Consider the following 23,049-nt stretch of genomic DNA (forward strand, 5'->3'; position numbering starts at 1 on the left):
ATTTGAGATTTGACATTATTATCTTAAACATCTTCAATATGTGCAAAACACAGAAGAAAGGACGAAACGTTTCCAAAACGCCGTGTTGACGCGTACATATATACATACATACATACATACATACACGCATAAATACATACATACGCGCACGCGAGGGGGATGACAGTCGCTCGACCGCCTCCGCCGATAGTCGGCAGTGCTCGGCTGCGCTCGGCGGCACTCGGTCGCGCAGCTACACCGCCCGGATCCGTCAGTCCCGCGCATACCCTCGGAGTGTGGGGATATACGTTTCGCGTCTCGCTGTATCTCCGGCGTCTCACTTTTTACTACGCGACCACAGGAAGGCTTTCTCGCGGAACCTCCGACGCCGCCGACGCACGCGTTGTCCCTCAGACTCCCTCAAGCGTCGGTGTAACGACCGCGTGTTACCGCGAGTGGATACGGCACAGTGGCGAAAACTCTACGGAACACTAGAGAGAGAGAGAGAGAGTAAGGGCGGCGAAAGAGAGAGAAGGGGAGAGAACGAGAAAGAGAGAGAGAGTGTGTAACAGGAGAGGACGGTCAGAGTGCGGCTCGTGATCGATCTATACAGTGTGTACCCGTCAAGGTGTTTTCTTTCCGCGACCTCCCCCGTCACTCCCGATCTCTATTATGTCACCGGCCGCGCGTGCCGACGGACCGCTCTGATTCGAGGAACGCGCCAGGCACGCTAGAACGACTACCACGATGCTGCCGCAGACACCTGACATCATCCCGACTACCCTGAACCAGGTAAGTTGTGGCGCGTACGTTTCAGATTCGGAGACCGGGAGAGACGCCGCCGCGCCGCCGGTTTCGCCGAAATCGGAGCCGGTAGAATTTCGCCGGGTTCAAACATCTCCGCGGATCGCCGCTCGGCGCCAAATAAGTCTCCTCTCGCGTTTTCACGACGTGATGACTGCTTTTTTCCCCCCCGTCTTGCTTTACACCTCGCGATCGGGTGCACCACCTTCGGCGGAGAGGCGGCGTCTCTCTGACGGGCGTCCATGGGGCATGTCCTTCGGCATTTCGAAGGTTCCGTGGAAGCTGGAGCGCGAGGTATCGGCGTGAGCGATTCGCTTTTCGACCCGAGCGCCGCACCTCATTAATCTTCTTTATGTCGTAATTAATCTTTTTTTTCTTTTACTCATTGCCTCGCTCGACGTAAATTATTATTTCTTTCCGTTCGCGCGCTACTCCGCTACTCTCTTTCGCGTATTAATAATGAAAGATTCCGGGACAATATGGGGTGATATTAAAGGGGCCGGAGCGGAAAATGTTAAATAATTTTCTTCCATCCGTGTTTACGACCGACGATGAATTGAACTCGCCGGAAGCAAACCGGTTCCAATGCGTGTCTGCGAAGTTGGCACGTTTTACTAATTAGAGAAAAAAAAAACATGATAGCTTCGGTAGCAAAAGAATTTGCACGAAAAAAACATTTGTTTTTGGTATTAAAAATTCGAAACTTTGTTGAATATTTATCCGAAACCGTAGGACTATACAAAAAGTGCTACGCTGCGAGGAAAAATGATTGCAATCACTATATATATATATATATATATATATATATATATATATATATATATATATATATACACACTTATTTGTTTTAACCATGCAAATTTCAGCTATTGATTGTTATTACTACTTTAACGCATTTGATCGGACACTCGCCTTTTGCGCAAAACTTAGACAGAAAACGATTTTACTGAAAAAAATTCTTGGTAAACTTGCGAAATGCATTTAGTTATAATATAGTTTGAAATATTTAAACACACACACATACAAATATAATAATAAAACGTATAATAATTACGTTATTTTGTTATGATTGTCTTACGTTTAATCAAAACTATTTTTTTGAAAGCTTGGATGATATAGTTTCAACTAAACGCAAAGTATAATAATAATAATAAAATAAAATAAATTAATAATTATAACGAAATGTTTATAATTATTAAAATGTAACTTGTAACTGTGTAATCAATATTAAATGTAAACAGTAAACAAATGTTTTAAAAATAGTTGTATTTATTATAATTGTGAATGCATTAATTATACAGTAATGTTTATTTTATTTTAGCCGTCGATGTCTCTCTTCTTGTTAGTTTACTATATTAATTATTTATAGTAAAACTAAACTGTAAATATAAGGTTGTTATTACTAACATTACAGCAGTAATAGCTATAAAAATAAAGCCTCTAATCACAATTATTTTCTCATGCAATTACATTCAAATACCAAACACTCTTCTCTCGATGTACTGAAACTATAATTGTTTTTGTTTTAATTAATGAAACGTGATAACTTCACAAGAACTTCGGGCACCTGGCTCGATTTTTTTCAGAGTCACTCCAACTTTCTCGCATTGTGTTTCGCAAAGAAGAGAGAAGATATCTGCGAAAGAGAAATATTTAACGCTTAATTCGTGGGAGTAAGCGCCGCTCTCTGTCTCGCTGCTAAATTATTTCACGTCGTTTCCGTTTCACGCCGCAGTTGCGCGCGATTAAATCCGATGCTCGCATATTTATCCCGCCGGACGGTTTAAAGTTCCGTTACAAACACAGGCGGACGTTCCGCGCGGCAGAAATTGATTAGTCTCGGTATCCTGTCACGGCCCAACGGCCGTCTCGTCCGTCTTAAGATCATTATAGAATTGCGACGATCCCTTCTCCTCCCCCGGAAAGAGCTAATATCCGCGCGCGGCCGATGATATTCGAACGCGATATCGGATACGCGTGCAAACGTAATCGGTTCGAAAGCGCGCCTCTAGTGCTCTCACACGGCTGTAGATAATATCTCCGTTTCGGCTATTCCGGGAACTTTAATTAAAACTTTGTCCATTCACCCGATTCTCCGTGCCGCCGCGCCGCCTCGAAGTTTTTGCGCGCGATCTCACAACTACGTGGAATAGTTTTCAGCGACCTGATATTAATATTATTGCAATGCATCTCGGGAGAGATGCTGTAAGATGAAAATGTGTTTCCTTTGAAACTAATTTTATTTTAACTTTGTCTTGATCATGAAATTCGATTATGTAGTGTTATATACGGAAAGAATAGTTTTGTTCAAGTATCTAAAAATTAAGTTAGAGATTTGAAAATTCTTTCTTAGATTGTCATAATAATTACGAAGGATGATTTTCAGCAATGCTGCAAAAAGTTTCGACATTCTAGCAACCAGTTTAAGCGTCCTACATAATTATTTTAATGATTTGAAACAAAAGTATTTTTTAATCTGCATCTAGCAAAATTTTTTAAAACACTTTATACTGAAAATAATTTGTAATAAATTTATGAAATTTATTTAGTAATGACATTGAAATATTTTGATGCTAAAAACAAATATAATAATAACAAAACGTTTAGTAATAATTATAAACCTTTTGCTATAATTATAATCATCTTACATTTAGTTGAAACTATTTCACCAAAGCCATTGATAAAATAGTTTTAATTAAACATATGGTAATTATAACAAAATAATGTTATTATCATTAAACGTTTTGTTATTATTATTATATTTGTTTACAGTAACGAAATATTTTATACAATATTATTACTAAATGTATTTACTAAGGATTTTTTTAGTGCAGTAAAATCGTTTTTCTCTGTATAAAGTTTTCTGAAAAGGGGAAGTGTCCGATAAAACAATTGGGAAATTTAAAGTTATTATAAGTCATATATTGTTTAATATATTTTAACTTTACAAGATTCAGTATTTTAAAATAGATGTTTGAGTTAGATTGAGTAAGTTTCTTTACAAGTAAAATGTATAGGTTGATAAGCTTCTTGAAAATTACATTTGCTCATCATAAAAACTCTTAAATTGCTGGCGACTAATGATAATACACATCGAGTGAGCGAAGTATGAATGGCTCTCTTCGCAATTGGAAACGTTTCGAGTATTTTTTCCGCGAAAATGCCTACGACGAAACTCGAGTTGCCAAACAGTGCGTGTGACAGCTTACGTGACACTTCGTATGATGAAAAGAGAATATATAACGAGAGGCAGACATGATCGATAATAACCGGAAGATTGCGCGAAGGTCTACCCGCACAGCGGATGACGCGACATTGACAACATTGACAGCATTGACATTTTATCATGTAAAGTGGCTCGAGTGGTTTATCTCATCCCTTATGCTGTCCCCTTATAATGTAATATAATCGATCGAATGGAGGCCGGATGGATAAAAAAAAAAAGCCTTTCCATAATACGGGCACCTCTCCCTGATATTGAATTTTTCAGACACTGGAATGAGAGATTAAAGTAATTATGCACAATAAGGGCGACCTCACCGATTTCAATGACCTTGATATATGTTGTCAGGGTCATTATTCTGAACAACTTTTCCCAATACATGTTACCGTCGCTCGGCCTTAGTGTTTCCGAGTTATACACAAAAGTTTTTCTTTAGTTTCTTACTTTAATTTCATTACTTTTAAAACAGAGAGGAGAGTAGGGTGCAGAAAACGCGTGGGAAAGGTACAAGGAGGGAGGCTTCGTATGGAGGGAGTCTGCTGTTATAATACATATTTACTAAGATTAAATTAGAAAACGTGTTTGATTCAATGAAGAAACTTCCGCATGTCCCTATCTCTCTTTCTTTTTATCTTTTCGGATTTACACGTGCGAGATTCGTATTCCTGAGAATACGGATATTAATTTTGCAATTGCGTTGAAAAGATAAGAAACCGATGTAATTTTCACGAAGCTCATCGGGTTCCAACAAGTGGATCGTAAATCGATAATCTCTCGTCTTCGATAAATTGTTTAAGAGCGACGCGAGATACTCCTTCACGATCAGGAAAGATTTATCGATCATCGCTGAGTCTATTCTTATATAACTTAAGAATGATCCTTCAAGATACGTAATCGAGTAAAATATCGATTTGTCGATAATGGCGTATTTAATCGCGCGATTAAAATTTGCTGTTGAACGCCGTTGAAGGCGCGCCGAAATTGCTGCAATTGTCACTGCGCGAAACGATTAACAGTTGCGGCACATATTTTTCACATATCGCCGATGCACGTTTCGGTTTCGAAATACCGATCGGTTGTCCCAGACCGAGTTTCGCTAGGTCAGAAATTAAAAATGTCACGTAACAACAACATGATGTAACATACCTTGTGAAGCTAAGCGGCAAACAAATGCATTGTAAAATTTACTTCTGAGAATCCATGATTACGCTTTTTTTGCACCGTCTTAAAAATAATTATAAAATAAATTACCAGTTTATAAATTTTACATTAATTTTATTACGAGAAAAGAAAATAATTTTTTTAAACGTATTATAAAACGAATTTGTTGGCTAAACGTAAATACACTTAATGAGTAATACATAATTATGAAGAAATGCATCACAGAATCGATGAAATTTGTCTACTTACATTACTTTTTCATATAAAAACACAAATTGAATGAATAAAATGTATTCTTATATCTCAAAAATCTCAGACTTGATTATAGAAAAATGCTCATTAAAAATACTAATAAATTTTGTTGATATTTTAGGAAACAATCCTAATTATCATCGATGCGATAAAAACTTCATATTCTGAAACTGAAGGAGATTAAATATAAACCATCTATTAACGGTGATGGGGAAAGAGATTCTGTAATAAATAGTTTTCTATCTTTTACGAGACGAAATTATCGACAAATGAAATTTTAATCGTAGTTTCGGGTGAGAGTTTCTCGCGCGGGACGTTCGACGAGCCGGACTGGGTTTCTCGGGCACGTTCGCGCGAGAGTGGCATTGACTTTTCCGCGTATTCTCGCCGATGACTCGAGAGGAAAGGCACAGCACGTTTCACCGCGTCTGTTTGTCCACGTACGATTTCGTCGTGGCCGTAGGTGTCTCTCCTCTGCCGAGACCGCGCGCCGCGTGGCTCAGGTTTATCATTCGTGGAAAGGTGCGTGACGTACTCAGCGAGAGAATTCCTGGTGAGGCCGGGCCTTATCGATTGTTTCGAAAGCTAACGTTAAACAAGGCGACACCTCGACGGTGCTCGCGAGAGGTGTACACGGTCGCAATCGGTGCGGAACGTCGCTCGTAATAATTATCTCGTTGAGTCATCGCCCGGTGATGATTTTTCGATTCAGTCAACGCCACCTTTTCCGAAGAATCATCCTTTCAACGTTCCATTTCGTCGATCTCGGCATCGGAGAGATTTAACGGTTCCGCCATACTCCCGAGCAGTTCTCAGCTTTAGCGTTTTCGCTCTATGTTTATTTGCAAACTGTAAAATTGTCGTTGCTACGTTATCGTTATCCCCCGACGACATGATCGACGGCGCAAATGTGTAAGTTTCTGCCGTTTCTCTCTACGTCAAAAGTTCTTTCGTTTAATGACGGTGCCTCATAAAGTTGCCAGACGTACACGAACGCTGGCTGGGTGAGATTAGTCCCGCGCGACCACTCCCATGTTGAAGATTAAGGATGATATTTGCAGAAACGATTAAGTTAACGTTTAGCGCGCAGTATCAGCGCATCGCCGCGATAGCGTTACGCTACTCCGTTGGCATTCTCGTGATCGCGCGATGACTCCGTCATGCGTGTTCTATGCAAATACCGCTTTATGCAAACGACATCGGTTCTTTGGAGAAGCTGCTACGGTGAGGAGGGGGTGGGGAGCCGACCGACCTCACAGCGAATAATACATTGTTGCAAGATTAAACGCGTTAGGAACGCGCACCGCGCCGGAATTAAACCTTTTCCAACTGAAACGTGCAGGGAATCTTGCACGAGTATATAATTTTCATGTTATAAATGGTAGAGAGAGAGAAACGGACAAACAATACAATGAACGTGAAACCACTTAATATAATCTGAAACTGGAGCTACAGAATGTTAGAGATGACGTTGTTATTAAACATTTTTCATATCAGATGTAAATAAATATCATGCGATTAAGATGTGTTTTGCACCGGCAACATGTGTCGCATATTTGTGATAGCAATAATATTGTTATATAAATTGTACTAATATCAATATAAAATTGCTAGACACTAATACTTATTTTTTCCCTCGGAAAAGAGAAAACTTTTTAGGAGAAAAAAATAACATTCTTAAATACACAGTCGTGAGAAACGGGATACAAAATGACTCGCACAGGTTCGAAACGCGTGAGAAAAAATCCGGGATCGTTTTCGTGGTTAAAAAAAAAAACAACGGAGAAACGAGGAATTTAATGTGAATACGGATTTGATATCTTCTACGTACGGTTTCATATTAACAATCGCGCGTTGATGCTATCGCTAGATTTTTCAGGTACGGCATCACGTACATTATTCAATATCGTGGACTATGTAAACCTCCAAAATAAAAAGCAAATATTAAAAAGCGTTTTTGCTCCAAGAGATAAATCCATTTTACGTATTTTTACTTTATGCTTTTCTACAAATACACGACGTTTTATCATCGTGATGCATGCACATTTTAATATTTTCTTTAATATAAAATGCGATTTTTGTATGAAAAATGTATATACATTACACTTTTTTTTTTTAAATAAGTTGAGGTATGTATATTTAGCATAGGTTATCATCTCCAAATACGATTATAATATGCGAAAATTTACACATATAAATTATTAAATACATCTTGATTAAATATTTATGTGAGTGAATATATGTATGTAAAGATATTCAATTGTATTCCACTGGTAATTAAAAACGTGATCATCAAATCTGTAATTATTCGGACGGTTTCAGTGATCGTATAAGGGCCAATATCGTATTTTGTGATTACTTTCGACATATTTATGTATCCTTTATTCTCGATAAATGAAATTATCTAGAGCGGAAACTAAAATAGATCCAGTTTTGATTCTTGAACGCGTATAATATATTTTTATAATACTGAAACCAGTTTCAACGAGATGCGTTACGCTTGACAAGATTTTTCAAGAGATTATGCGCTCGTGATTTAGTCGCTTTAATGTGCTTCCCAATAACGAAAACGATCGCCTGATTATAGCTACCGGTAAGAGCGTCGTAATAGGTACCGTTCGTCTATGACTCGTGATAATGATCAATCGATCGACATACGGATCGTACCGTGGATATTAAGGCGGAGCAAAATCGTCCCGCTCTGAAATTAAACTTCGGAAATTTTAATGAACAAATCCCCAGATTGGACAATTAGAAATCCCGGAGGAACATACTTGCTTCGTAATCGGAGCCCAAGCCCTTTGATCATCTTTTTTGCCTTTTATCTCATATATGTAAACTAATATTCTCTTTTACGATAATAGAGAGAAGGAAAGGGAAAAAAATTTTACAAAAGAGGATTAATTTTATTCACTTGCCAAGAGAAAAAAAACATAATTCTCGTTTTTTTTGTTTTTTTTTAACAAAAAAAAAATATTACTTGGAGAATGCAGATAAAGTCATGTTTGAATGAAATCAATATTATTTTTAAAAAATTCGAATAATCATTCCGATCGTTTCGCACCTTTGTGCAAATGTAATACGAGTCTGCAAATGAAGGTAAAAATGATTTTGTAGCGCGCCGAAGCGTAACTCCGCCGATCGTTATAATTAAATTTGCGGCTTACGTCTCGTACACATTCGAGGCAGATTTAATTTATTAAATGCGCTAAGAGCGCGGGAGTCTCGTGTATTAATAAATTAGAGCGCGCTATCTAAATCGTCAGCACATAATTGTCTCGTGTCGTACAAAGTGGCGCTGTCGTGAAAAATCACTTTCCGCATATCCTGGATTAATTGACGATTTTTCACTGTAATTAGATCAACAGCTGGCTATATCCAGGCATGAGAGAGCAGGGCTCTCATAGCCGTATATTAACTCTAAATAATCCGATGCGATTAGAGTATCAGCGACAACCGACGCACTTACATGAGAAAAGGTTGTGTAACTAGTTATAACTTCTTGCTTACCGCAGCGAACGTGCAGCGATGAGATTTCATTACTCTTTGTTCTGTGTTTATTGTTCTTCCTTGAATAATGCGATGCAGAAATAGCTTAACACCCTCTACGGGGGAGTACATAAAGCACTTTATTGCGCCTTTTATTGGCACTGCAATCGGAATCTGCCAAAATTGGAATGGCCTGGTGTCGCGTAGTTGTCAGTGATTTATATTTGTTTTGTAAAACGTTTGTTTTTTCACACAACTTTTGAACAAAAGATTATTTGAACGAGATCAATTAAACCATTTTTTTACATTAATTTAGTTAACTACCATATGATATATCTATTTGATTACCGACGATTAATATGTCCAGCTTTTGCAAAATTTCTGTAGCAAAATTTAATAATACCGTATCAATGTCATGACGGACTTTAACACAATAATTTCAGGTGTTATGTATATTAGAAAGTCCTGCCTTCCTTAAGGTTCCCTCATAATTAGTTTGATAAAAAAAAAAAGAAGCACGAGAGCATGATGTAGTGGCTTAAGGCCCAAAAAGCTCGTCGGTGGTTTCTTCTGAAGAAACCATCGGCTGGTGGTTTAATGAGATTTCGCGGTCGACAGTGGCGTAATTAGAGGCGGGAGTCCCCCCGCTGGTTAAAAGCCTCCGCCGCTCGCTCCTCCGCGTATTTTAATGCGATTTAATTTACCGTTAGCCGCACTCTCATAGTTACCTGCCGTTCATTGGAGAAAGGTGAAGAGTGTGTCGGTTCCGGAGTTGAAGACGAAGAAATGAAGGGGGGATTCCCAGATCCCTCCCCTCCTCCCTTTCTTTTTTGTGACCGCCGAGTGGGGCATAAATATACGTTCGTCAATCGGTACGTAGAACTCGCGATGCAGGAGTAAATCGGTCAGAAGCGAATCGTACATTTAGTGACGACAAGCTCCATCGTTTTGCGGGATTCGCCATTTGCCATTTTATTTAAAGTGACCATGGAATAATAAAGAAAACTCTCGCACGTTGAAAAATAAATTATAAAGAAGAAATAATTGAAAAGCTGAATTATAAGCACATAAAGAGAAATTAATGAGATGAATGAAAGATACGTGAACTAAGAATTATTTTAATCTTAGTAGAATTTACTTTTTATTTATTGAATAATGAATATTATATTCGGTTTTCTAAATTATAAAACATTTTGTTCTTATTTCTTAGATAATTTTTTTAGATAAAAATTATATGTATTTCTTATTTGTGTTATTGTCTGACAAAGAGAAACTTGAAAAATCTGATAATATTAAACTGATATATTATCGCGTAATTTATTCGCACTTTTCATTATTTTGGCAGAAAACGTGAGCGGATTTTCACGCTACCGTGACATTGACCAAAGTGGCAAAGACCCGTCAGGTCGAGGGTATCTAGAGAGGAGAAGGCTGCGATCGATCGGTCTCGAGGCATATCAGCTCGACGTAGACATGCTCCGAAACCGCCCTTTCTGACTTCCTTCTCGTGCAGCTTGTTAAATATTAAGGGTATCAACAGTCGGAAATATCCGCGCACATCCGACAAAAACATAATCGACATATATTCCCATATAAACTTACGCGAATAGCTTGGCGAAAGCAATTGAGGTATCGACTGTTCTTGTGTCCACGCGAATATAAATTATAGTAATCGTAGATATTCAGTTAGATTATCTCATGTAAAGCTCATGAACGTTTATTTATGTCGTCGTAAATCCTTTCGATCGCGCTTCAGAGACACGTACAGGTCTTTTAAAACCAATATCGACACTTGTGCAGCTGATAGCGGAGTTTTAATCGAAAGATAGCTACCGGACCGCAGATTGTTATGGCAAATCGATATCTTATCGATATAGTATCGGAGTGATTCCATTAAATCGAATTGCTGAAATACACCGATACGCTGAAACCAGCGCACATATTCCAATCTTAGCGATTTCGATGCAAGTCTGTGTGCGGCATTTTATCACGTATGGTTTTATAAATGACGTGAATACTCAAGAGAAGATATGGAACGTAGTTGAGCGTAATTGTTCAGTTTCCGGCGGGCAGTTTATCGAGAACCTTGACTGAAAAATCTCGCGCCGCGCTAGTTTCCGTGAGAAATCTTGACAACCGATCGATTGTTCTTGCTGTCTCGCCGAGCGCGTTCCGCGCGTTTCGTTAGCAACAAGTTGTCAGACACTGCAGGTCCGCTCTATCGCAACTGTCGCTAACTGTCCCCGATGAAGATAGACAATGGATTGCGTAACGACGGCGGTTTCTTCTACGGTCGGACTCGTGTCCCTTAAGTAATAAATCACACGGGATTTCTTATACGCGGGTTCATGTATACCGCTTTTCACGGTTCTACACCGGTTTCAAGGATATTCTTCATGACAGAAGTAGAACATTGGAGATAATGCTTAGAATAATTATGTTTTACAGCCATCTTCCGGAATGAATATATTTACATTGTTCTTTACATTAACATTTAATATTTAATATATTCCAATTTATATACCTATTAGGAGATCAGAATGTCGTTTTTATAAATACTGTAAACAGAGTATGCGTGTTGTTAAAATAATAGATTATTTATTTAATATATTTCTTTATTTTCTACGATAACCACTTTAGAAGAAACTAATCGGTTGTAATTTTTTACGAGAAAAAAAACTGTAAAAGTAAGGAATATTCAAATCGCCTTCTCCATTTTTCAAATCAAAACTGAGATCAACTTCTTCGAGAAAGGAATTAAGAAATTAATAAATAAGTGACTATTAAATGATTATCTTACGTGTAGTAATGACGATTATATTATTTCATAAATAATAAATTAAAACAAAACTACATGTCGTTTGCATTATTTATAAAAACGAAATTACTTCTGGTTTTCCCCAATTATGTTCTTTTATTCAAAACACGATATTTTTGTGTATTTAGATTTATTCAAATTGCTACGTGTAGATTGCGCTTACAAACGTATTTGTCACAGGCTGTATCAGTACAAGGATTGCAATCTGTCGGGTTATTGATCCACCTACATTCAGGATACATGGCGATATACATATATGGAGGATAATCTGTAACGATTCCCACGGTCTTCAGGGTACTTCATACACGCGAGAGTCCACGCCTCTTTGCTCGACACGCCACCTTTTCAAGCCGCTTTTTCTGAGACTATCGGTCGATGCAGAACGCATCGGCGGCTTTGGTGTGAGGTTCTCTCTCTCTCTCTCTCGAGAGAGAGAGAGAGAGAGAGAGAGAGAGGAAGAACCGTATTTGCACGGAATCTGATTGCACCGCGTCTTAAATATCGCGTTTTTCACGGGCTCCGTTTCTTCGACCCGCCTTCGATCGAAATTCGCGATACGTTTCTTTTGATTTCGCGCTGCGTTTCGTATAGCGCGAAATTCTCATTAGCGCATCAGCACACGATAAACGCGACTCGCAATTAATTATATTTCACCGGGCGGATAGTCTGACCCACGGCACTGAAAAAAAAAAAACGCTGACGGGTTTCACGAGGGAACGCTCGTGCGATGGAATTATACGGACGTGTGCCCGTTGCGTGTCGCGTACGATGTAAATGAGAGATTCGCGACGAACGTTCACCGCGGGACAATGCAAATAATCTCGCGATAAATACGTGATACTATATGCACTTTCCGTTGTGTTTTTTCTTTATTTATCATTTTAAAAATATTCAAGAATCCTGTTGGAAAATGAAACAGTTGTAAAATTGGAAACAGTTACATATTTTATGTTAAAAATTTCGAGGTTTTTGAATTAATACGTAAAAATACTCAAGGTGTGCTTTACACTTTATATTTACTTTTCACTTAATTACTATATTTTTTTCTTTACATCCGCTTCAATTACGCAAAATTATCTCTTCTAAATTTTACTGATTGGATAATATATGAATAGGCTAATATAGTAATTAATTATTTGACTTTTTTGATTTTTAATTATATTTGTAACTTTTTTCTGCTTACGTCATTTAATACATTTGCTGCCGATCTTCCGGCAGATTTTTCTTGAAGCATCGTGTAGAAGATCGTGTGGCGCGAGAAACCCGGCAGATTATTCGACACAGCCTCCACGAGCTTTTTTTCTCTTTCTTTCTCTCTTCATTCAAAGAGACTTCATTGTCGAGTTTGACGCATCTTGCGTTATATAGAGCAGGTGCGCGGTTTACCTGCCGCGGGCGGTGCTGCTTTTTCTTTTTCTCTACCTTGCTGCCTTTGCGATCATCGTATCTCCGCTCTCATTTCGTTTTCTTCCATAGAATCTTCCTTACCACGGGAATTAATACCGCACATAAATAAAACGTTTACACGTGAATACGTCTCGGATTATCGTTACGATGCAACAGCGCGATATGAACGAGAGTCAATTTAATTCACCGCAAAATCTCGTAGCACATCTGAAATAAATTTTCTGTTCAGTTTAAACTCTTTTTAGATCTTCTGTATTATTATTTTTTATTTTTTTATAAATTTTATATATATATATAAATTTTTAGATTTATTTTTATTTTTTAATTATATATTTATATACATATAATTTAGAGCAAAATTTTTTGTATTTCTTCTTTTTCCCTTTGGTATTTTAACGATATTGTTATCTTGTATTATTATTTTATGTTTACTTTAAAGTTACAAAAATTGTAGGAGGTTTAAAATTATTATTTTCTAGAAATGAGGTTACACACAGAACTTTACACATACTGGTATTGCCGCGAAGTTATGTAATGGTGACCGTGGTCGATAAACCTCTCGGAAAGTAATCTAACTCTTCTTACAACTTCCTGCGACCTTTATAAACGTTCCGTTCGGTTTTTTCGGAGGAAAACTGTCCGGAATCCGTATTTATTTGAACCGGTCCGGACTACCAGCAGCGGCGCAATTGTTCAAAATGGACGCTAAAAGACTTGCTTTTGCTTCTCATCCTCCTTATTCTCCTTAGGGAGACTAGTAGAGAAGAATAAATTACCGACAAAAAAAATGGCGTGATTTATCTCGCTTGCATCTTATAAAAGTAATTGTTGTTTTCATTTCGATGATTAAAAAAAAGACTCGCCTTCGGGACATGATTCATTTTTCTTTATTATGCAAAATATTATTTTAGTGACATACAAGACACATAAAAATAATTTATTGAGTAAAACATAAAATATAAATAAAATTTTTATTCTGTAAAAGAGTAACATAAAATACTAATAAAACACTTAAGTATAAAATATTCAAGACATAAAACTAACAAAACTTTGAAAAATATACTTATGTTGTACAGGATGCTCTAAGATTCTATTAAGAAGTGATTTCTGATATTAGTTCAAGATTTTATATGACGTTCGAAACAGTTTAGTTTCAAAAATACAGGATGTCAAAGTTGAAGAAAAAATTTTGATTTGGTCAAAATTCTCGAAAACCACTTGGTTATTATTTTGAAAATACTATGTTTGCATATTTAAAGGACATGAAAATAATCTCTATATACATATATATGTACATAAATTAATAAAGTATAAAATTAATATCATATATGTAACAAATAATTCATATTTGAATGATTGAGATATCTTACATGTATTCCTCGAAATTTTGTTAATTAATTAAATGCCTACATCGAATCAATTCGTGAAAGCATTTTCAGATCTGAAGATCAATTAATCAAACGAGAGATAATTCGACTGTAACATGACGGATCCCATGACGAATCATCGTCCCACGGCTGTAACGTCATAACGGCGATAGGTCGTGGGTCAAATGATGAAACATTCGTCAGATGTGGGTAAAAACTAATTCGGCCTTCACGAGCCAAATCAGGAAGTACTCGTGTTCCGCAGCCCGCATTAAAAGAATCAAGGCTCAACATAGAAATCCAATAATCATTGTCTTCTCTTGCAATGAAACGGTTCGTTGGAAACGAAATGGATATAAAATTCATTTTCCGTATGAGTCATAACTATCATGTGCGACATATCCAGAAGGGACGTAAAGGGGCCGTGTAAGTTTCGATTCGCAGCTCCCCTCTCTATTTATTCCGCTTCCTTAATTAAACGTTCTGATGTATAAGAAATCATAACCGCGAAAACAATTTACTCTTTAGTTTATAATACAATTCGATATCATTGAAGCGCTTCAGTTGTTCCACGAACAATATTATTGAAATTCAATATCGGTTCAGCAGAGGACATTGCGACTTTTTGCATAAAGCGAGTTCAAGAAAGTTTCGTGTAATTGTGAGTTTGTAAAAATAAATTTGCCGATATTTCTGCATCCGTGGAAATCGAAAGGAAGGGGAGAAAAAAAAGTAAGAAAGCAATATTTTCTCGTTGGTGCGGGGGCGGAACGACGAGCAGCCGACGTGAATTCTATCAACGAGCGACGTTGCAGCATATTCCGGGCTTCCACCCTCTAGGTAGAATCTAATCTTTCGTAGACAGGGGCGATCACGCTGCGCGACGGCGGAGGGTCGTAACACCCTCCGGTTTAAAATCTCGTAAGAGGAAAATGGAGAGAGATCCGAGGGTACTCGCGTCTGGTTTAATTGCCCGCTTGTCCTCGTCGTCGAATCCTGACATCTGCTACAATGTTGCTGCAAATGCTCCGATTAGCATAATCTAAGTTGAGCAATAACGAGCCTCAGGCTCGATTATTAACAGTCGGAATATTTTACGTTACCTGAAGCATATACATTATAAATGGCACACTCGAAAGCTTTGAATTTTAATTGAAAAATATAATTGAAGGCTATCAATAACGAAATGACTCGATTATAGTAATTTAATTTAATCTCTTTTTTAAATATTAACTTATACTTTTTATCGAGGTAATTTAACTTACAAAAATAACTTAATGCCAATGTATATCAAAGAGTAGTGAGAGATCTTGAAAATCAAAATTTATTGTGCATTTGATATTTTAATTCTATACATTTTATATTTATATGCACACAATAATTTAATTAATTCTTATCAAGAAAAATTGATCTCAGATTCAAGTCGTAATATTAATATTATTTATTCTTGATATCACAGTGACAAGATATAGTAGTTGATTCAATTAGAATACTTAATTGAGCATAGTTAAAATCTCTTTTTATTAGCAGGTACCTCTCCCCTTGTCAAGCGATTTTATTACACCATTCCTCACGCGGCGGTCAAGTTAATCCGCTCGCCTCGTCAGTATGCTCGCTCGGAGGTGCTTTAAGTCATCATTGTTACAACTGCATTCTGCGCGTAGGATTTCCAAGCGGAATGTTCGTGCCAGGCACGTTCGTGCTCTGCTTCTTCCTTCCTTTCTCTTTCCACGGCACTTTTCTTCTTCTTCTTCTTCTCTATTTCATTCTCCTAGTTATGCTTTGAAGTCGTCGTCTCGAGATTTGTCGTGGAAAACCGGCATGGTTTATTGCCACACGCACGCGCGTCGCGTATCTTTGCTTGCGAACAATTTTTCTACATGCAAATTACGTTTGTGAGATCTCGAGCTTTCTCACTGCAACTGTGCACCGAGGTTATCATATTTCTGTCTAGTTGGATTTTTCTACAAATTTATGGCAAATTTTTCATGATGAAAATTTGATTGTAAGTTAAAAATTTAAAAAAAAAGAACTAATTGGTTTTAATGCATATAAACAATCGAATCGATTTATATGTATAGCGTTTTATGATATTTTTGGTATATTTAATTTTGGAAATTGTTATTTAATTAGATATTTTATTTACATGTTTCTGGCTTAATCATATTTTATATTTTTTATAAAGTTATGACTAAAATGATAAAATATACATTATTCTGATTTTAAATATTATTTGCTGACAATATTATCAATTCAATCACTGCGCTTACAAGATATTAGATTTCATATTTTGCCATGATATATTCGTAATATCGATCCACGCCTGGATAAATATATCACTTTAGAATTTATCTAATCTTATCGTTAATGTATGTGTCCCATCAGTCGCGTCAGTTTACAACAGAGTTTGATAAATGTTATTCGATGGATCACGTCTCCAATCGTTTAATACATTCGATATATTTTGTCTTGTTTTTGAAATCTTTTCATTATCTTGTTTCTTTGATTCTTTGTTATTTTTATTACTTATTTGTTTAATTTATGATATTTAAAAAATCGAGATATAAATGTGTACATTGACAATTCTATAATACGGCAATGTTTAAAGATAATTAATAATATTGAACATATTTTGATTTTGAAATCTTGGAAACGACATTAGATGTCTATTATTTTTCTTTGTTAAAAATACGATAAACTCAATTTATTGAAAAAAGTAAGTTTTATCTTGAAAGATTGCTTCTATCATAAGTTACATACGAGAAAACTATAAAAAAGAGGCTAAACCAGGTTTCTTTTTTTTAGATGCTTTTTTTAACGCAATAATCTTGATTCTCAATTCTATTTCTAGACAGTTATGATATGTGATAATTGTAGGAGAAAATTCTTCGAGAACTCTTCGAGAATCGTTTAACGGAAAAAATTGAGGTCCAGAAACGTCTGGTGCAGTCCTTTAAATGTTCCGAGAAAGCTCGACATAAGAGTCGTGGGAAGGCTTTTCACGGGACGTAATTTCGGCCGAGTGCCTTTGCGAATTGCCTCGGAAAGAGGCAACGAATGTTGCCATTCTGGCCGTTTGCCTGACCCGTTTGGATGGAGTATCGAATGGTCGACGTACACAAAAGGATGAGAAATTGAAATCTTTTTGTTCCTCCGCGGTAGGGATACAGTACGAGACGCGAAAAGAAGATCGGCAACTCGCCACGGTGGCAATTTGTCGTTCTCATTAACGCACGCGATGCTTCTGTTTTTTGTCCTGTTAATGATCTACGTTTTTCGGCATCTTCTGGAATAAATTGTTTATTTACAACTAAAAGTAGTTGCATTATTTTCTATAGTTTTCAATAGCCAGTTAATAAGCATTATATATTACGTCATTTAAATGTATGAGAAGCAATGTATATTTTAAATTGTCACAGAGGGGAACAAGCCGAAACACGTATTTGCTTATTGACTTTCTCGAACATCACGTCGTCGGTTTTCCCCGTGCCGACTGGGCGACGAAACGAACGAGAATAATTTCTCGCGGAAATCAGCTACGAGGAGCTGACGGGCGAAAGGGGAGTAGATTAACCCCGGGGACCACGTGTACACACCCTTACGGTTACTGTTGACTCAGGCTGCTCACCCAGGCAGGATGGTCGGTCGTAACTCGCGCGAGGGTCGATTCATATTATACGGCGCAGCAAGATACGACCGGACGTATACGTGGACACGATATTTTCTCTAATGCCTTCCTTGGCTTTGACAGTTATCAAATAGTAGGGTGTATTGATTATTTGAAAGCAAGAGCTAACAAGTCTTAAACACCGAAGATATCTTACAATTTCGAATTTAATTTTAATTATCAAACAATAATTCTGTGAAATATTTTGTTTTCAATATTACGGGGATTTATATTATACTTGTGTGCTTCAATTATTTCGCGAAGCTCGAATAATCAATGGCATGGATACGGCAATAATTTAGCACGCGGATCTGCATTTTTATCATCTGACTCTTTCTCTTTCTTCTTCTTTCTTGATGGTGCTATCTCGATAAATTACTGCCGGCTGTCCCGACGTTAAAGAATTATTATGTGTTTACGCCCCTTCGTGGAGGTGCGATGCGTAGGATCATTTGAAATATCTTTTCGCTGTGAATAACATGTGACGCATTTGCGATTTAGTATAAAAGTGTGCAGTTGTGTCTGTTCATTCTATTATTAAAAATCCTCAATGATAAAAATGTAATAATATCGTGACAAATTTCAGTCAAATTAATTTTTAATTATCGTTGGCATAAATGTAGTGAATAATCTAAATCTATGCATTCCATTATTACGTTGATTGAATGAAGACGTCATTATATTTAATTAAATTTAAACACCGTCGATGTTGATTACACGTGTTATATATGAATAATTTTAAATAAAGAAATTAAATATATATTTGACGCGTGCATAACAATGACAGAATGGACAACAAATTCGAGATCCACACTAAAGATTGAATCGGTCATTCGCGCGCGCAAATTTCTCAGTCACACGAGAAGATGGAAGTCGATATTTTATTTTTTTTTTTCTGTATTATACACGATCCATTTTATCGATTAAATTGATCTTATCGAGATGAGTAACCATAACCGTAGCTACGGGCTTAATATCTTCTCATCGACAGCGCAAGTTTTCCCGACGCCTAGAGCTCCCCTCGATGCATGGGTTATCGATGGCGTCGTTTCGTTGATATTCGAGGCCACGGTGTGCGTCGTCGGTGGAAAAGAATCTGATCGATATCAAGCGTGAATGCGACGCGCGCTCGACTGATTGGAATATTAATGAAGGGAATGGATGCGCGTTAAGGAACGGGGGATTATCCGTGGAACTTCAGCGAAGTTCTACCCACAATATTGTCGATCGTATCCTGCACAGTCTTCACCACGCACGTATATTTCAATTGCGTCTTTACGCGCAAAGTAAAAACGTATATAATATTCTTAAAAAATTTTTTAGTATTCAAAATTTTTACTTTTCTGTACTTTAAATTCATAAGTTGAAGAATATTAAAACTGATAAATATTAGAATAATGTCTGCTATTTGTAGGAATTAATTAAACTTACTGATCTTATTTTAGGTTTTCTTCATTCTCTCTCTTTTTTATGTTTACTATATATAATTAATTTTATTAACAAATTCTATTTTTATACATTAAAAATATTTTCTGTGCTTGCTAAAGTCAATTTTTGAGGTAATAACGGGATACATTTATAATCTACAAATCATATTGCAACGTTTAACAGGGTATAATTTCATAACATTTATATCGCTATCAATGACCCATAAATCATCAAGAAATGACAGTTTGCTGTTACAAGATGAAATTTCAATAATTAATGCGCGGCGGCCCCGAGGAATAACGATTTTGTCGGTAGCAGTCGTCGACGTACCCACAAGTTCCCGCAGCATGCATCCTATATACGTACGGTATGTATATTACGTACTGGTAGTAAAATCTCAAAAGTCTCTCGCCGACTTACTATACGATGCGGCTCAACAGTTGAACGCTTACCAGCTGCAATCTCTTTCTCTCCTCGCTGTCTCGAAAGTATTTATTGCCGCGCATACGACCAGCGTATACTCTACGCTGCTTCTCGAGTGCTAACTTCTGGATTCTGGATCTTTTATTTAATATTCGCGAATATCGCGCCGAAAGATATGGTAACATATGATTGAAACGCGGCATCGTTAATCTCTCCTCTAGATGGTATTCTTTGATCGACAAAACAACGAAGCTCTACACAAACATATGGAGTATTCTTCTACGAAGAACATTTTATAATAAAAATTACTATAGCAAACTATAAGAACGGACCAAGGAATAAATTATATAAATTTTTACTGTTTTTTGTTAAATTACCGTAGTATAATATTTATATTACTTGTGGGATAATTCTCTGAAATTTCTTCTCATGATCCGTAGGTGCCATTCTTTATTAATAATTTTGATACAAAATTTTTTCTGCACAATGTTTCGTGAGATATCTTCATCTAAAAATATATTTTTTTAAACAGAAAATTAATTCCTTATTTTTAGAATTTTGACGTAACTGAGAGTGTTTCAGTTTCTCTTTGAAGATCCTTCTGAAAAATTGATCTCCTGAGAAAAAAAAATCCTTCGTGATATTCCGTCGCGTTTATAAATTTAAATTTCATGAATGCTGCATTGAAATCGCTTGTATTTCCGGTCAATCAAATTTTATCCCTTGCATGTGCACTGGCAAATATGTGACAATCCGCTTTCATCATTCTGCATCACGAATTTTCCCGTCACGCAAGTTATTATTATGCATAATAATGATATTTAAATTTAAATTAATCGAACGACGATATCATATTTGCTTTGTAACGGTTTCATTGTTACTGCTTACAGTACGGACATTTGGGTTCATAAATTCTATCACGTATACACACGCTAGCAAATTTTTATAAAATTGTCAGAGCGTTGAAAGAAAATTATTTCAATTATAATTTATAATAAATTATATCCAGCGTTGAAATAAATTTTCTTTTGTTTTTTACACAACTATTGCGTGTAATTTAATTATGTGTATAAATACGATATGTTCCATCAACATTTTTCATGGTTTTTAAAATTTTTATTTCCTATCGATGTAGTGTAACTAATATGAACAAAATTTTTATCTTTAATGAAGACTTAATTTTTAAAAAATATCTTATGATTTGCAATTAATTCCAAGATATGTTCCAAGTAATTTTGCGTCAAGAAATTGCAGAATAAAAAATTGTAACGTGCAATGTGTTTTGAAGACGAATTTCGGATATTCGTTGTTCTTGCCTACGTGGAAATTCTATCGAATTACCTCGATTTCACGATTCGTCAATCTCCTTGCTGAAAGCGCGAGGGTTTAATTAACCGGAAATTCCATCTAAGGTAAATCGTGGATAATGGATATAGTGGATATCTGCCTGCCTTGAAATGCCTGTGGTTTGTTTAATTTTGGTTAGTTTACTGGCTGGCGTAATGATTTAATGAATGCTCAGTTATTTATACGCGTTACGTAAATTATATTTGGTTTTATGAAACAGAGAGATCATATTAACTGTTGGGACCTTTCACTGTTAGTCTTTTTTCCCTTTTTTTATTTAATTTAGTCAAGTGCACCTTAACGTCATGCTTTCGTCGAGCCCAATGTCCAGAAAAATTTCAACAGTGTAAGTAAATTCCTAATAATTTCTGACGAAATATATGGCACAATTATACGGTCTTACTACAGATTAAAAATTCTGCATTTATTACGACACGGTTCTCGTAACCTTAGTACTGAGAGCTACAACGCAGGAGTTGAAATATTGCTAATGAAGTTTTTACAAAGATTACATTTTATATCACTTTTGTTTAGTCATTGCTGACATTTTCAATTTCTTATTTGCATAAGAAGAATCTTTAAAGAAAAATATTGTGAGGGAAATTTTATTATTAGAAAATTTATATTTCTTCTTTGATTATGACAATCAGATTCTGGAATTAAAGTTAAAAAATCTACACTGGAAATCGAATGATGCAATTAACTGTATACATGAGCAAAGGACGCTCCAATGTGAGAAATAAAGTTACCGAAAACGGGTGCGTGCAGATTAATTATATTATTATTATCCAGTTAATGAGCTTCCCTGCCTGAACATCTTATTGTCAGAGACTGTTCGCGCTTCTCAACGGCTGGCGTACAAAAAATTTATGAATGAGCTTAAATACGTCAGTCCGGAAGAATGATGTTTTTGCAACTGAGTCATTCAAATTCCTACTGGCTGTGTCTGTCTGTATGGCGTATTTGTTCCCTCGGCGAGGCGTCTCGGACACTTGAAAGAAAGAAATAACTGCGGCAAGCAAGGCCTCTTTGAAACCGGAGAAACGTCCAGCTTCCCGGGGAAGTGCATTAGCTCGGTTATCAACGGGTCCTCATGACCTGGAGAGACGAGGACCGGGAGACTTTCTTTCGCTCGGGAAACTTCCGAAATTCTGAACAGACCACTCGTTTGTTTCCACTTCGAAACTTCTTCGTGCGGGTAGGATGCGCGCAATCTTAAAGTAAAGTAACGAACCACGTAAGGAAACCGTCCGTAAAAGGTACGCACGCCGCCACTTGAGGACACTCGAGACGTCGCGTTCTCCCGTTCCAAAACGCGTGTAAGAAAAAAGATAAGAGTAAACCGTACCGGTTTCTCTTATCGCTGAGTAATTAAGTAGCTGTGAGCAGTCTTCTTGTGGACACGGCGTAAATATTAATGCTTCGGGAATAATTAATACGTTGCATGTGTTAATACAGGCGTTCCTATTGCAAAAATGCATAAAGACTTTCGACATCGGTATTAATTATCAGCTCTTGCGTTTTTTTTTTTAATTATCTTATTTCAATTTAACGTTTAAATCTTTGCGGTTTCGTAATTTGTTCATGGGTTATGTTTTTTTTTATATTAATGTATTGAAAAACAAATGCACATACAAAAACAACTTATATTGCCATAATTCTAAATTACCCTGCAAAACTTATG

At 36.6% G+C, this 23,049-nt stretch overlaps 1 protein-coding gene across 3 annotated transcripts in view; it reads left to right on the top strand.

The window, feature by feature from the left end:
- LOC105832272 (breast cancer anti-estrogen resistance protein 1) overlaps positions 1 to 23,049 on the top strand; it is a 71,561-nt gene continuing 48,512 nt past the window's right edge. Inside the window, exon 1 of one of the 3 annotated variants that reach the window (XM_036284822.1) lies at positions 1 to 771. In XM_036284822.1, coding sequence (XP_036140715.1) covers positions 727 to 771 — 45 coding nt within the window. In that variant the 5' untranslated portion in view covers positions 1 to 726. The remainder of the gene's footprint in view (positions 772 to 23,049) is intronic. The other 2 variants (XM_012673074.3, XM_012673073.3) reach the window with 2 other exon arrangements.

Source organism: Monomorium pharaonis, chromosome 3, assembly GCF_013373865.1.
Source record: "Monomorium pharaonis isolate MP-MQ-018 chromosome 3, ASM1337386v2, whole genome shotgun sequence".
Lineage (NCBI taxonomy): Eukaryota > Metazoa > Arthropoda > Insecta > Hymenoptera > Formicidae > Monomorium > Monomorium pharaonis.